Source organism: Trichoplusia ni, chromosome 5, assembly GCF_003590095.1.
Source record: "Trichoplusia ni isolate ovarian cell line Hi5 chromosome 5, tn1, whole genome shotgun sequence".
Taxonomy (NCBI): Eukaryota; Metazoa; Arthropoda; class Insecta; order Lepidoptera; family Noctuidae; genus Trichoplusia; species Trichoplusia ni.
Window position 1 is genome coordinate 14,949,169 of NC_039482.1, and position 16,979 is coordinate 14,966,147.

The following is a 16,979-nucleotide window of genomic DNA, read 5'->3' on the forward strand; positions in this document are numbered from 1 at the left end:
TTGAAATGATGAAATAGTATACTCACTCAACGGGCTGTGAAATACTTTATACTAATTATCATTTGAGGTCAAGTGGTTGTTGACAGATGTAAACCAAATGCTTGTCCGTTCTATAAACTATAAATCTTGAAATCTAGACTTTGAGAGCAGTAAACTCCGTCTAGGAATACGTTCCGGTCTAATTTGGCTTATGTTATTGTCTGGGATTAGCTCTAAATATTTGGCGATGAAACGTATCTGTTCTGATGGTGCATGCACTATTCGTTACTTTCGGTTTCTGTGGAATTTTAATAGTAAAATAACCATTTGTTAATAAATCATCAAACTAAACTATGATAAAAGATGATTTATATCATTCGCGTGTAAATAGATTACTAGTTGAAAATAATAGCCTCCAACCGTGTATGAAACCAATTACAGATACTACCAGCACTTTGCCGATGGTACTGTTCAGTAGATTTAATTATAGTTTACTTTTTAATTTCAAATATTATTGGGAATGCACTTGATCTAGAGCTTGATATGTTTTCTAAATGATTGTTGTTATGATGTGAGATGAGTTTCATGACTGTTTGTCAACGGCCGCGCGCAGGTCAAGTGCTGACCTTGCCCGCGCTGGACAATGCCGCGCGGCCCGACGACGCACAGTGTGTTATGGGACCCATAATTTGGACATGATCGTTTTCGGGCAGAAACCGACAGTCATCATGATTACAAAGGCAAGAGTAGAACTCCTGGGTGATAGTTTTGTTTAGTTTAGGAGATATTTCTTTTTAAAGTTTACGCTTTTTTTTGGCCGAAATTTACAAATATAATTTTAGTAAAAAAAGTATCATAGATACAGAAGATTGTGAAAAGCCTTTTGATAGAGCTATTAAAGCCCATTCACCAAAGGCTTTGGTAATGCTGTACTACTTATGAACATGGAGATATTCATATTTTTCAAAAAAAATACATTATTTTTTTTCTACGGAACCCTATTGTATAAGCATCTGATTTTTATATCAATTTGAAGCCCTTTGTATATACTACTTACACAAAAATAATTACTTGCTTATCTCGTGGGATCTCTCTGTTATGTATCTTTATGTTGTATTTGAAATTTTCGGCCTTCAGGGCTATCACAAAACTTTTTTGTCAAAAGAAATTAAATGAATTCGGCCCTTAATCTGTATGGATTTCGTAGATTATTTCATTAATTTTTTTGAAACCTTATCAATCAAATCCAAAATAAATGTGGCATTCTCACAAAATCGTAATTAATCTTGGTTAATTAACCAAGGTATTTTTTTCGTAAAATACGTTAAGAAGTTAAATTAAATATAGGCAATAAAAAGCATAGAAAATATCATACAGGAGCGACCTTTTCCATCGCGCTTTGGAGTCATCGGATCCAATTATTTATAGCCTAAAAAACAAAAAAGACCAAAATGGCTACCATTGCCACCAACTGTTATAAGTTTATTAAAACCAGTGTCAATGGATGACCTCCAAGTGAATACCGCGCTGACAGAGCATGATGTAACAGAAGAGGAAAGTGAAGAACAGCAGCGTGATAGTATGTTTGTTCTTTCTACTGAAGATAATATCTTTGAAGAATAAATTAGTACATAGATACCTGTACTTCCAAAAAAAGTAACGGGCTGTATCGGTCCCTTGTAATTAAGTTTATTGCCACTAACCTGGCACAAATCTAGACTTTGTGCTGCAACTGAGAATTTTCTTTTGATTTGACAGCAATTTAATTTTCCAACCTCTTATCCACCTCAGCTAAGGCTGTTGGAAAAATGAAATGGATATGCTCGAAAAAATTGTAGTAGATATAAGTAAAATTGTACTAGATATATGCAAAAAGTTGAAAAGATGCTCGAGGAGTTTCTTTCGCCATTTCTTTCCTCCTTAATCACGGGGCCTTTGTGAAACGGTGGTAGAGTAATATTATGGCAATGGACAAATCATTGTAAAATTTTACATCCAATAAAATGATATTCTATTCTATTCTAAAAATAATTTAAAGAAATAGACTTTTTTTAACCGAAATAGTATTTTCGATTTTTTTTGGAGAAAATTTGTTGCTCTTATGAGACTTATGCTTAATGTGTAGAATAATTAATATAATCCATATAGTAATATACGTATGGGCATAGATAGGTAGTTAAACAGGAAATAAAAAATAATATTTTTAGAATAGTTCGAATTTTTGGGCTTTTGTTTTCGGCTTATAATTGTGACAACCCTGAATAATTTTTTTATTCTTAAATATCTCTGAGATCCCACGAGATAAGCAAGTAATTATTTTTGTGTAAGTAGTATATACAAAGGGCTTCAAAATGATATAAAAATCAGATGCTTATACAATAGGGTTCCGTAGAAAAAAAATAATGTATTTTTTTTGAAAAATATGTATATCTCCATATTCATAAGTAGTACAGCATTACCAAAGCCTTTGGTGAATGGGCTTTAATAGCTCTATCAAAAGGCTTTTCACAATCTTATGTATCTATGATACTTTTTTTACTAAAATTATATTTGTAAATTTCGGCCAAAAAAAAGCGTAAACTTTAAAAGGAAATATCTCCTAAACTAAACAAAACTATCACCCAGGAGTTCTACTCCTGCCTTTGTAATCATGATAACTGTCGGTTTCTGCCCGAAAACGATCATGTCCAAATTATGGGTCTCATAACACACTGTGCGACGCCCACCTACGCCGCTGATACCGCCACCCTCTCCACACTCCACCGTCACCTTTGATGTTCGCACACTCATTTCCTGTAATCGTCGCCAAATTACCATTTTGTTTATCTTTCATACAAAATTACACTGAATTTCGTTTTTGTTGAACCATGCCTTTTTTAATAATTTTAAAATGCTATGAGATGATAAATGATTTGAAATGTTTCCCTTTAGACTTATATATTATAGGAGTTTGTTACTAACCTTACTCAAAAACTCCTTAACTACAATTTCCTGTAGAAGTTATACCTACTGAAAGGTCTAGGATAACAGAGTATCAAAATAAATGTCATAGATTTCGATACATTGTAGAGCGGAAGTATGTAATTGGATTTAAGGGCTCGACATTGACGCGACGGTCCCTACGCTCCAGTGCCTCGCACTGCCGATCCGGTCGACGCGGCGACGCTGGTCAAGTGATCGATGTGGAACGTGGAGCCGCCTGACGTACGCGCCACTGACAACGTAACATCTACTGATATCGAACAATGGAAGCGTCGTGTTAACAATATTAGTTTTGCAAAATTATTTTAGACATTTCAACATTTCAGAGTCATTGTCAATGGAGCTTCCACTTTAGTATCGCTACAGTGGTGCTTGTCGGGCGACATGTAGGCAGCACGTGGGCACGTCTGGATAATTAGTACAATACTGCTAAGCATGAATTGGATGCCGTGAAGGTCTGGTCTTGCTTAGGGCTATCACGCTGATGCTAAGATGTTGCGCGCTGCACTAAGGCTTCTACATCATCATAATCCTGTGTAATACTTATTTATATAACATGCCGTGTAATACCAGCTTAGGAGCTCTAGCCGCCCCATTTATTTATTCACGTGGTTTTCTTTATATTATGTCAATGCACTAGTTGTTGAATGAAGACAGCTTATCAATACGTAGACTAATGCGCCATACAGTTATACGAGTACATTTTTAAGTTATTTATTACAGTCGATTAGAAGTTATTACAACTACAGCAAATGACATTGCCTTTATAATGCATTCGCGCTATGTGTTAAAGCACATTTCTTACATAGAAACATTTAGCAAAAATGTTTTTGTTCTGAAAAGACCAATGCAATGGCACATACTGTGTGCACAGGCGTCGTCTCAAGCCTGTGTACCTACTCAGTATTTGACAGGTAAGTGAGAATACTATTAAAAGGTTTTTCAAGCCCAAACGATTTAATGAAGTTTATTATCCTCGTGTGGATACCGAGGTGACGTAAACTTGGGAATTACCTTCATTATCAACATACTTTTCCTTATACTTGCTCGGTAGATGGTTCTATAGATTATTTAGAACTATTCACAGTTCTGTACCCTAAACATTAAACTTGTAACTCAATCTTTTTCTTTTCAACTTCCTAGTCTTTTTGACACTTAATAAAATATAACATTTTAAAATAAATGCCCGCCATTTCCTGAACGGAATTAAAATCTAAAAGTGGAAACAAATATATTTTGATTCATTTTCCTGTGGGAAATAATATCGTAAAGTGTGGAACGAGAGTGGCAGGTGGCAGCCCTGCGCGCACGTCCCTGCGTCCGCAACGATATTAATAGAAAATGACAAACGCATCACCGACGGATATTTTAGCCAAGCGTAGGATCCTCTGATTCATTGACAATGTTTATCATTCGCGTTATAACCCAAATATTTTGTTTGTATTCTAATATTCATACTAAATTATAGACTTTTGTCTATTCAAATTGATTTGTCATTGATGCAGAAAAAGCTGTTCAACAAGGTTTGTTTTATGAGGCTATGGAAGGTGATGGACACTATCCTCCCCAAGACGGAGAAAGTCCATGAAGAATTAAAGAGTAGTGTGACGGACACAATAGGTTGAACCTAAACGACACAATAATTTTGCTGGTTGCGTCAGTTAAAACATGGTCCAAAACAAGGAAGGGAATGTTTTTGTTTAAAGAACAGACTTAAATCAGTTGCAATGTTGTGGAAGGCATTTCGCCAACGCACTTGATTGCAGCGCGCGGCGGGACAAGGTCGGGCAAGGCCGAGTGGAGCGCGCGACTGCGTCCCGTCGCGCGGGTGAAAGGACCAGCGAGACGCACACATCGCACCTCTTCCACCAAGCACTTATTTGGTGGTTACTGATTACGTTCTGCAAACATCGCAAAACTGCTTTGAAACGAGCTTTCATTCGTACATCACTTTAATATACTAAGTGCTAATGTCAGCGAATGGCCAATTCATTCTGTCCAGTTAATCTCGATTAGGTAACTTTTACGTAAACGTACGTTTGCTTACTTCAGCAAATACATAGATAAATCAGTTACCTCCAGGGTTTCGTGACAAGACTCGGTATTTTACCTACCGTAACCTACAGGTACGTTTTAATCAGTTCAGTTACGAGTTACGGTTGAAGGTTCAAAGGTGAGCAAAAGTTTACAAACACGGCTATAAATAATCTTTGATTAATTACTTTATCGGGATTCTAGTACGAATTGTTTACGGAATTTGGTTTAATGCTATGTTAGTCATTCAATGTTGTATATAAATTGTAATCACTACATATCATTAAACAGAAGCGCTTTTTCTGTCCCTATTTCCCTTGATGCAGTTTTTTTTAATAGATAAAGTGATTCATGAGGAAGGTTTTTAAGTTTAATCTATGCATAATTTAGTTGAGGAACATAGTCAATTTTGGAGGTTAAAAGATATAGATAGATTGAGATCTCCAGATACGTTTATGAATGAATCACGATTGTCTTTTTCTGAAGTTTTTTGAATGACTCAAACATCTTAAAAAAACTGAATGTTTCAAACACCGCCTGCTATAAAATCCCACTCGAAAATATTAGCATTATTAGCGATGAATGTTGTAGAAACATTGGGAATCTCCTCGGTGACGCGAGCGCTTGGCAAACACCGCGCGCTGCGTCGGCGGAGCGCAGCAGTCGCAGTCGGCCAGATCGCGCTGATATCATAGCACACTCATCTGTTTACCTGTAGCACGTCATCGATATCGGCGCGGCTACCGCTGTTGCTACACGTATCAGCTCGGTTCTGTTTGAATGGATCGCGAAAATAACAATAGTGTAAGGCCTGATTCGCACGGGAGCTTTTTTAACGCCCGTTAAAAAAGTGTTCAAATAAAACAATTGCATTTCCAAGTACTTGTTGATACGTCCATGCTTTTAAAACGCTACGCTTTTTTATCGAGTAGTGTTGCATTTTGAGCGCTGGGCGTGGGGCGCTAAAGGGATACATCACATGAAACTTCGTATTAATATTCACACGAGCGCGGAGCGGTAAAAAAACTGGTAAAAAATCTGGTATCTTGTTATTCGAGGCCCCACTACTGTTAACAGTTCGTCAAATGTTGTAGTAGGCATACGAAAATAAGTAAAAGCTTGTCAGGGTATTGCCTCAACTCTTCGTACAGTGTCACAGACTGTCCTTTTAAGTATCTCAGTTCATTCAGAGGATGAACCCAGAATACCTTTTGCTTTCTTTTTCGTCTTTTATCAACACACATCGCTATTGCTAGTATTTTAGCAGAAACCATTTCGACGTCTTACTGAAGCGAAAAAAGCGTGATTATATAGCGTTCGTATGAACAATGAAATCGAAAACGTTATATAAGCACCAACGCCGAGTTTTAACGCAACGTTTTTTAAGTCTCGTGTGAATGAGGCCTAAGCGGTTACAAGTAACTTGACGAACCACTCGGCCATACATAATAAGCAAATTCAATAAAATCTAAACAGCCCTAATCAACGACGAAAATGTTGGTTAGTTTTAAACAAAAAGTAGCGATATCGTCTTGTTTGTGATACTGGATATACAAACGGTTCACCGATAGTTGTTATGCTGATATGCTGTCTGCTACTAATTTAAGTCGTTAAGAGTCCTATCTCTTACGTCATTGTTTTATTTTACATCTGTTTAGGAGCTGTTATTAAACTTGAAGTTACATAATTCATTATTTATGTTCGCACGGGATTGTCTTCGTTTGATTTACATAGTGAATCAGCTACCGTACTTGTCCGTCTGGCCAGTAGTGTGTAACTGGTAACAGTGTCGCTATTGTTACAACCGTGGCACAGTCGAACGCGTCCACCGCAACATGTGATCGGAAGCGCGAGGAGTGCTGGCAGCGCGCCACATCCTCCCTGACACTGACGCGCCGGCCCGGTCTGCTGCAGTGACGGAGTGCGACCGGCCTGTCACGAGAGAGCACGGCGGCGGTGAACACCAGCTGAACAGATCGAAGCGCTAAACACAATTCGTGTTCTAGAAACTCGTGAGCTATAACTTTGTTATAGCTTTTGGCACGACTACTGAAGTCTTCTAAGAAATTATTTATAAGTTTTCGATTGACAAACTCATCTTCTGGTTTACTGCAGATCTAATTCTGTATATTACGAATACAATTATATTGCATTGACCTGTTTTCTTAGAAACATTACAAATATGTGTGATGCTAGATAACGCATGATTTGTATTGACATACATATTGATTCTTGAACAAAGTTATCTCTTAGTGTGTCAGCTATTCCTGAGCCAAACATTGTTGTGCGGAGCAGTGGAAGGCGTACTGTGATGTACCAGCATCGGGTTCGTCTGGGAAGTATTGTTGGGCCGTAAACTGAGCCGTTTTCGAGCCGGCAGTTAATCATGATTTATTTCGCTATTACTCTAGAATGGAATACAATATAATTTGGAGCGGCAATAAGGAAAGCGGGTTTGGGTTCACAATTTACACAGATCTCAAGTTCTGTTGAGTAATTGCGACTGTCGTTTTAGAAAAATGTATCTCACATGTCATACGCGACAACCTTTTTAACAATGAGATAAATTGAAATTTAAACTACGACTTAATCCCATACAATAAAATTATTTATTCGTGCATTATTCAATTGGTGTTTTCTAACGGTTGTTAAACAGATAGAGCTGGTTTAGGTTTATGTTCACTATGTGAAGCAGGTACATCCGCGTGCATCACCCGCCGAGCAATAGAGCAACGCAATCCATCCTGCGGCCGCGCAACACTTCCTCGGCGGGGCTTCGACCCCATTCCTATCCCCGTGCGGCCGGCAGTGCGCACGCGCTCCTCTTGTTTGTTGATCATTGATCAGTGCGAGCTATCCTCGTGCTCGCGAATCGTATGTTGACTTACTCGCTAATTGTTGTTGCAACTTCTGGACCGGACCGAGATGTTTGGTTTCACTGCAAATTGCTTCGTTAACGAATTATGTTTTGTTTACAGCACATGCTGTTTCTTTAATAGAACATGTTTAACACTCTATTTGTGTTTTATTCCATACACATGGTTGCTACGAACATTCCACGCGCTGATTGACATTCAATTAAGCTGCTTTGCGTAAGTGCGAAGATATACCTATGAGATCACGACATGCTATTCCTGGATGTGACTAGGCTTCTCGAAGAAACATAGACTGTAAATTTCACACAGTAATGTATAATTGCAAGTTAAACGTCACATTTACTGCCAGTAGGCATAACAGGTGTTAAAGATGTTTGCTAAAAATTAAAGCTTTTATATATATCATTCGCGATCGACTGCGTTTCTTTGTAATTAAACATAGGTAACTCATAATAATAAAGTTAGCGAAAGGTTATTAATTAATAAACTACTTACTTTTTCCTCTCAATACTGTTGATTGTCCATTACATGTATATTCTGAGAAGCGTATCTAAATGCAAGCGTGTCGCAATTATTACAATGGTGGGCGCTGCTACGTCACTTGAGCCTAGTGGAGTGGAAATACCGAGAGGTGCGACGCAGCCGACGCACATGACTCATGCTGTCACATCGACAGCTGGCAGATACGGCAGCCTCCAAGATGCGAGAGTAGCAATGGTGGTGGGGCTACACCTAGGAATCTCCGATATGATTAAGAGCACCTAAAACTCATGCCATCAGAGACGAATTGTTGTCATTAAACTAATTACAATCTGTGCCTATCCTAAACTTTCTACCACAATATTATTCCTTCTGTATGCACTAAATGGCACTAACTACTAATCAGAGAATGAGTTTTGTCAGTATAAGTACATTCGTGTATACTTTTATCTTTCCCATGTATATGTGTGAGGTATTAGTTATTGGAGTTGAGCCGCGTCCTTCACCAAGCATCAACAGAGGATTACGCTGATCCTTTTAACTGGCGTGCCGAGTGACGTCACACACATTATGATGGCTTAAACACACGTTATCTTAATTCATTCGTACTTAGTTATATTAAGCGTTGAAATTACAACAGGAAATGCCATAATATGAAGATCCATTCATCATACGTTTGTTCTTGTAGACTGATATATGATCAAAACACGCTATTAGACGTAGCGGGCCCCATGTGCTGTGTCACCACGTGAGACGAACTGCAGATAAATATTTGTCCTGAAATATTAATGTCAAGTCATTTTAGAGCAGTTTACGTAAATACCACAATTATCGTGTATTTATTCTATTGTCTAACAACGGGACATATCTCGCTTGACGGCCGCGACTTGGCAATTTCATTATCAGTTTTCCTTATAATGATCTCATTCGAATCCAGTTTTACATATTTTCGAGTTATAATGAACATTTCACACAAGTATACAATCCATGTCTAGATTCATTCAAGTGCGCAGAGTGTCGGCAGTCGGCGTGTTTAACGTTAGGATTGTAACTATTAACTTTACTTTCAAACGCGATGTTATCTAATTAAAACAGTGTGGCGCGTACAAGATGTTTGTTTATCTCGCGCTAGTAGTAAACATTCGCCGTTAGTAATTACTAGTGTAGTATCAGGCGACGTGCCAGACTGCCACATCACTCCACGACCCGATTGGCACATCGGCTAATAACGGTTAGCTTTCCGCGCCAAAAGGTCGCGGGTTCGATCCCCACACGGATTCACGGTGTGGGAATTAGTTAGTGTGTATGTAGGGATTCCTATTGTAGTCAATAACAGACAACAATAACAAACACGAATAACAGAGTGTTGGCATAAAAGTCTATTCGTGTTACGTGTCCCTTCTACCAATTCGAATTTCAAAATATAACCGGCGTTTAATAGAATTTGACAATAAAGATGGTTACTGAAAATAATACGTTGCCGGCCGAGGTAGTGGTTGGGTTGTATTTCACACATGTATCTAAGTTCAGTAATCGAGAGTTGGCATCCTGCAGCACACAATAAGCGTTAAGATCGTTAAGACAAGTCGTGCTGGCGCGTCCGAGTGCTTGCGCTGGCCTGACTCAGCCAGCTACTGCCGCCACTGTGAACAATCTCATTTAGAAAACGCCGCTCCTCACCTATTAACATAAGTACCTATAGTGCTTCGTTATACTGAACTGACGAAGCTTATATTAAGGCTTTATGTGTACCTAAGTATCTTTTGAAGCAATAAATTATTTTTGAATTTGTGGACTTTAGTAAGTTATAGGTAAACGATTTAATCGTATCGTGGGAAATACATCATAAGAATGCATGCTACTCGTCGCGACGAAGATCGTGTCGGCATATACTGTGTTAAACATATAACACGCCGCTAGTTTAATTCAACAAACTGAAATTGAACGGTGCTCGTGTGCTGCGACTTCCGCGATTCTAACGGCTGATCCGCCAGCCGGTAACCTGATGTCGCTCATTGCGTGTCACATATAACCACTATTTAATATGACCAGTTAGAGTGTAAAATAAGATGATTGTTTGGTTGTTGACAGGGAGGAGGTGCGGAACCACGCAGTGCGGTGGAACGCGCAGTTCTCGTTCGTGTGCAAGATGTGCGCCAACGCGAGCACCGGCGTGCTGGAGCCGGCGCTGATGCGGGTCTCCGTGCGCAAGGAGTGCAAGGGTGAGCATTCAGCCTTCACTTGTCAGTTAATTAACATATTGTTTCAGGTACCAAATATCGGTCACAATAATCGTAATTGCTCTGAATCACGTATCAGTGCAGTAAACGTCAATAACAAGTCAAATCGCTTTGCATCGCACAGAGTTGATCTCTATCCATTATAAGAAGTTACGCATTACTGCTAACTAGCTTAGTAGAAATCCCATGTTAGAATTGATTGCATATAACATTTGAATGACTTCTAAACGATCCTTTGACTCGCTTAAACATTTTTGTAAGTTTACCGTTGAAATATTCAAAATTCAGCGCGAGTGCCGGTCGACGGCGGCGATGTATTTACAAGTTTGTCAGCAGGGACGGCAACTTACGTCCGAGTGTTCTGTATTCAAAGTCACTCGATCCAAATGAAGGAAACTCGCCAAGTTAGTCTCTGTCCTGCGCCGCCGTAAGCTGGCGACAGACTTCCCTACACGTCATGGCGAACGATCTACAACTTGTTATCTGTAACGACGCTACTTTATAACTACTTTTAAGTGCTCAAAGTTTTTAAGAAATAATCAATACTTCGAACTACCTTCTATTTAGAAATTTAATGGCAGAATTCCTTGAAAAATATCTTGACTGAGCATCGAAAAAATATTATTCTGGTAGTTTCAGCTGTAGAGTAGTGTAGAGCATAGTTATATGTATAATTGTATAAATATGTATAAGCTTTTCTCAATATGATACTGTGTTTTGCAGGCGGCCGGTCATACCAGAAGCTGGGCTTCTGCGACGTGAACCTGGCGGAGCTGGCGGGCGCCGGCGAGACCACGCGCCGCTGTCTGCTGGAGGGCTACGACCCGCGCCGCCGGCAGGACAACTCGGTGCTGCGCGTGCGCATCAAGATGAACATGATCTCCGGAGACCCGCTGTTCAAAGTGTGCGTATCACCACCACATAATTATACAGATAGATCTTGTGTTGAGTAGTAATCGCAACTCAACATGTATCATCATAAGTTCGATAGATCGTTAGCCGGCAACCTAGAATTAGCTTGTGGCGTGTCTATTCATGGAGTGTGCCCGCTTGCTTGCAGGCCGGAGCGCAAGCAGGAAGCGGCGGAGGGCCTGACGGGCGGCGACAGCGGCTCGGAGAGCGCGGCCGGCGCCACGCAGCCCGACGACGACTGCGCCTCCTCCACCGCCTCCTCCGGCTTCGGCTCCCTTACCAAGAAGAAGAACTATGGTAACACGAACACCAAACAATATCCATACAATTCTCATTATTCCTTATTTCATTTTCGAATGCATCTGTTTGTACGATCTGTAATGGAGATTAACAAGCTTGTTGTGGGTTTTCAGAGGGTAGCATGTCACAGCCGCTGTCACTAGTACCTTCGTGCGAGCTGCCCACGCCCGACGGCGAGGAGTCACCGCTCGGCACCTCCGCGCCCGACCAACCCGGTGAGTACCTGCAGGCCCCCGCTGAGGCCCTGCCGGCCCCTCCCGCGGCCCCGACACTGACGGCCCACGCCCTGCCCGCAGGCCTGACGCTGGCGGCGGCCAGCAGCGCCCCGAGCGCGGGCCCCGCGCCGGCCGCCGCGTCCTGCGCGTCCTGCATGCAGCAGCAGCAGCACACGCACTCGCGGAACTCCTCCAACACTTCCGGTGACATGAGTAGCAAGGTGAGGCCGCACCAACATTTTCGAGATAACCTTCTACAATGTCATAAACTTTACCTTTTTGTAATACATAGATATTGGAGTTTGTAATGATTGACATTAAACCAAGACATTACAATGGTGTTGTGTCCGCAGGCCTCCGGCTACGGCAGCTCGTCGGCGGCGTCTGCGCACTCGCGGCAGAGCTCGGAGGGCGACTCGGCCGGCGACTCGTCCCGCCCGCACCACCACAGGTAACCTGCAACCTGCCAGCGTGGTCTGGACATGTCCAGCTAACCCTGGTCAGGCTCACTATTGGTTTCGCTCTCATGACCCCTCTTTCTCGTATAACACGGTGATTGTTTTAGATAAGTCAAATGTGGCGTGAATTGTTGAAGGTTTAAGGTCAGGTTGTTGATTGCCAATAACAGAGTGTTGGCATAAAAGTGTACTTGTGTTACGTGTCCCTTCTACCACATTACCATCGGTTGCATGGCACCCTGACTGTCTCCCACTCGCCCGTCCCTGGAGTCACGCGCAGCGCTCGGCGCCCTGTACAGTACTCATTGTTTATGCTTCATGTTTAATAACTGACCATTGTGTTACGCACGGTAACTAACCTCTATTTTAAATTTCGGTTCGCTACTTTAATTTACTTGCTTTTTATTAATTTATTTTTTTATGTTTTCGTTCCTCCCGTCCCCGCCCGGACCGCACAGTGTACGCTCAGAGCGCACCACTATCACCACTACCACCACCACGCTATTCGTGCCCTCCCAGCCCTGCAGGCATTCGGGCCGCGCGCTCAGCAAGCTGCTACTGGAGAAAACAATGGTCAGCGAGACCGACGTCTACCTCACCCCCAACTCCACCCTGACGGGCCCCCCTGACGTCATCCCGCGCCACATGATCCAGTCACCCTCTATCGAAGAGTACAAGACTCCGGACGCGACGCTCATCAACGGCCACGACAGTTCGTTTGCGATGCCGACCTACTTCGATAAAAAGAAGAAAGTTGCCTCCAATATTATCAGTGCCGCGGTGGAGCCACTCACCAATTTTCAAATATTCAAACAGAAGTCGCTGAACACGATCCCGGCTCTCCTCGAGAAGAACAAGAAAAACGAGGAGTTGTTTAACAACTTCCCGTTCCTGACGCCGCTCGCGCACAGGAAGAACTCTCTCGTCTCGAATGCGAACCGGCTCTCCGGCTGTATAGAGGACGAGTTCTATTGCATTCCCTCCGATCCCGAAGTGGATTTAGGCTCTTCGGAACGCATAGACATCAGACATCGGTTCAGGAGTCTCTCTAACCAAGCGCTGAATAAAGAAAAAGTAGCGACGTCGACGCCCAAGAGCACGGCGGAGGCGGGCCTCCCGCGGCTGGGGTCGCGGCGGCCGGACGCGCTCACGCTGCGCCACAGCTACAGCGGCAGGTGAGTGCCGGCCTCCGCCGCCCGCGAGGGCCACTAATCTCGGTTGCGGGTGGTGTCGGCGGGGCTAGTTCTTGGTTCTGTTTTAATTCCTGCTCTGTCCTGTCTTCCTAACTGTGAATGTCTTCCGTGTGCCGCGGTCTCTAATTCTCTCGTGCGTAGTGTCAGGACGTCGGCGTCCGCGTATGTATCGTAGCGGCTGAAGTCGTGTGGTGTGCAGACGCGCGGGCGGCGAGTGCGGCGCGTGCGGCGCGGGCGGGGGCGCGGCCGGGGGCGCGGCCGGGGGCGCGGGGGGCGCGGCGGGGGGCGCGGGGGGCGCGGGCGCGGGCTCGCTGCCGCGCCGGCCCAGCTCTGCGCTGTCAGTACCGCCTGGCGCCGCTCGCACTGCCGTGCGCGAGGCCGCCACTGTACATGTTGTGTTGTGTCGATGCCATTATACGTTATTTATGTATCCAGGCTTCTATGTCATGTTTTAGTTGTTAGATGTTACAAATTTTAAATTTAATAAACTTTATCTGACATAATTAAATTATATTTTATTATAGCTTAAATAGAAAAGAAACTATGCATATTTTACAACAAAGTATAAGAAATAGTCTTTAGAAATACTATGTATACATATACTCTTTGTATTGTATAAGATTACAGCATTTTATAATTCGCGGTGCATGTCTTTTTTCATCTATTTTATGTCTATTTGTTGTGAGAATGTTGTATTCGCTTGACAACACTTAAACAATTTAACGCTCTGAATGCATGCTAGTGTGGAGGCAATAACAGAGTATGATGCATGGGTTAGCAGTTACTTGTAATGAAGCGCTTTAAGTCCTAACATTCAGCAAAATAACAATGCAGCTTGTGTTTATTCTATTCGGAGGCTTGCCTTGCAGAATGCACATTTTCAACTAAATTTATTCAATTATCAAATGTTTGTGTTTATTAATTTTTATATTGGAATCTGAAAACTGTGATTAAAAATTAGTGTTTATATTGTACACAGTTATAATTTACTTAAAAATAGCTGTTTACGCGACTATTCTATTACAAAAATTGTCACTTCCATCCAAACTTTTTTTTTTTAAATTGATTGATGTATTGGATTCAATACGAGACGTTGATTTCGACGATTTGTTTGGTATGTTGTCAAATATAAACCGGTTCCATAGTAGTGTGTTTTACGAGCGCGTGTTGTACAGGAACCCGTCGTCGGGCTCGCTGACGGCGTCGGCCTCGGAGGGGGGCTCGCTGGAGCGCGCGCGGCCGCCCGACCGCCGCAAGCGACCGCCCGCCGACTGCGATGACGCGCCGGTAACATACACTTGCCTGGGTTACGCTAGCATATTGTATCTAATTATTATCTTTTTTATTTTAGTTCCATGTAGTATCTGTCTTAATGATTTTGAGACAATTTTAGCTACATTTTATGTAAACTGACAATATTCGAAATATCTGATTGTTTTGTATTAAATCGCCATCTTAATGTTTCCAGCACGTGATATCTGGACGAGTGGAGAACACTCGCGTGAATCCCGACTCTCTGATCGACGAACTGCTCGCAGCCACCGATCTCAAGCAGGCCGTCGAAGACTCGGCCGAGAGTGAGTGTCTCGTACAATTTTGATTTACGCTAAAAGTATAATGGCATGTTAATATCGGTTCTGACGTGTGGTGTTCCGGGCGCAGCGTCGGGGCTGCAGCTGTTCATCACGCGCGACGGCACGGCGGAGCTCGGCACGCGGCCGCGCGCGCCCCTCGCGCGCCGCGACCTGCAGCGCGTCGTGCTGCACCCGCACGACAACAGGTGAGGCCGCGCGGCCCCGCCCCGCCCCGCCTGGGATGTTGTTGTGGACAGTATTACTTGAGATTCACATTCGACCTGCTCTGATTGTGTATTAGCTTTTATATCAGTCCCGCAGTGGACCGCGAGCAATGCATATACATATATTTATTGTTTTTATATAATATAAATTATGCCATAATTGTTTTACGACTCGTAATTTAATGTTAATTATTATTATTCGATAGCAGATCTACAGAGAATGGTTGTGTTCGTGCAATCCGAGAGTTTTGTATGATTTACATTATTTTTACTTCTTTTAAATGTAAGTAGGAAACTTTTCAATTATATGACGACCTACTCGACGACTGATTGTTCCTATATTTTGCGTAGCGTCTGTGCTTCCTCCACTCTCCATATAGTAATGAAAGTTGAGTACAGTAAGGGCCCGAACTGGTCAGGAACGGCCCTGGTGGGGCCCGGGTCCGGCCGGGTGGGACCCGGGCCGAGCTGTGTTGTCGTTACTATGAAGTGCTCACAATGTGGTGCTACGTCAGCGCGTGTCGCCGACGCACGAGACTGCGAATCGCGCGAACTTTTGTTATCGATGTATGTACTAATATTATTATAATTGATTAGAAATTTGTCACCCATTAAGTGAATCATGTAATCGAAACAGTACTTCCAAATCCCTCCATATATTTTCATTGTGAATTTTATAAAAAATTATATAGAGAGGTGCCAATCGAAGATGAAGCGCCGCTCTAGTGGGGAGAAAGTGACAGATAATCAATAGTGCGAGGAGGTAAATCTAAGTCATTCCTTTGCGTAGCTTGAGCGCGTGGCTTGCCGTCAACCTAGAGGTCCGGCCGCGGGCTGTGCGCGGGACCCTCAAACGATTATGTAATCATTGTAATATTTTGGGGATCAAGGACTGATTTATTAGCCTGATTATATCATGACAATACTTTTGTTCCGTCGAGTGTTCATAAACGTCGCAGTGTTGAGCCCCGCCGCACAGCCGCGGCCGGCCCGCGGCCCCTCGCCGGGTGTCGCAAAACTTTGTTAATGAAATTACCAATGAAGCGCAGCCTCCGCGGACTGCGCTGTGGGCCGCCCGCTGCGGGCGACGTCCGACACGCGGGTCCCGCCAGACCCGCCGGACCCGTGAGTCCCGCGGGTCCCGCGGGTCCCGCCAGACCCGTCTCGTCGGCCGCCGCCCGCAGCCAGAGCTGCGGCCCACGTTGTTATTGTATCATATACTATAAAGCCTGTACAGTATTTGAATAAAGGACGTGTCTAGAGCTAAATTGTGTTTAATTGGTTAGTATATACAGATTGTAAGTCGCAAATCGAAAATGATCCCACAGGAACATTAAATCGGAATAAACCCTATGTTAATCGTAGTTATAAGCTATCTTTGTACCACGTTTCATCTAAATCCTAAAGGTGGTTTTTACGTGAAAGAGGAGCAAACATCCATCCATAAATTCAAACTTTCGCGTTTATAATATTAGTAGGAAGTAGGAAAATAATTTTTATTTTTTACACGAA

General features: G+C 42.7%; 1 protein-coding gene across 3 annotated transcripts in view; it reads left to right on the forward strand.

The window, feature by feature from the left end:
• LOC113493694 (protein FAM102A) overlaps window positions 1–16,735 on the forward strand; it is a 57,498-nt gene extending 40,763 nt beyond the window's left edge. For all 3 annotated transcript variants that reach the window (XM_026871680.1, XM_026871682.1, XM_026871681.1), the window contains 10 exons: window positions 10,443–10,573; window positions 11,315–11,495; window positions 11,652–11,800; window positions 11,917–12,018; window positions 12,100–12,239; window positions 12,372–12,469; window positions 12,935–13,651; window positions 14,845–14,956; window positions 15,138–15,246; window positions 15,332–16,735. In XM_026871680.1, coding sequence (XP_026727481.1) covers window positions 10,443–10,573; window positions 11,315–11,495; window positions 11,652–11,800; window positions 11,917–12,018; window positions 12,100–12,239; window positions 12,372–12,469; window positions 12,935–13,651; window positions 14,845–14,956; window positions 15,138–15,246; window positions 15,332–15,453 — 1,861 coding nt within the window. In that variant the 3' untranslated portion in view covers window positions 15,454–16,735. The remainder of the gene's footprint in view (window positions 1–10,442; window positions 10,574–11,314; window positions 11,496–11,651; window positions 11,801–11,916; window positions 12,019–12,099; window positions 12,240–12,371; window positions 12,470–12,934; window positions 13,652–14,844; window positions 14,957–15,137; window positions 15,247–15,331) is intronic.
• Window positions 16,736–16,979: the final 244 nt, after the last annotated feature.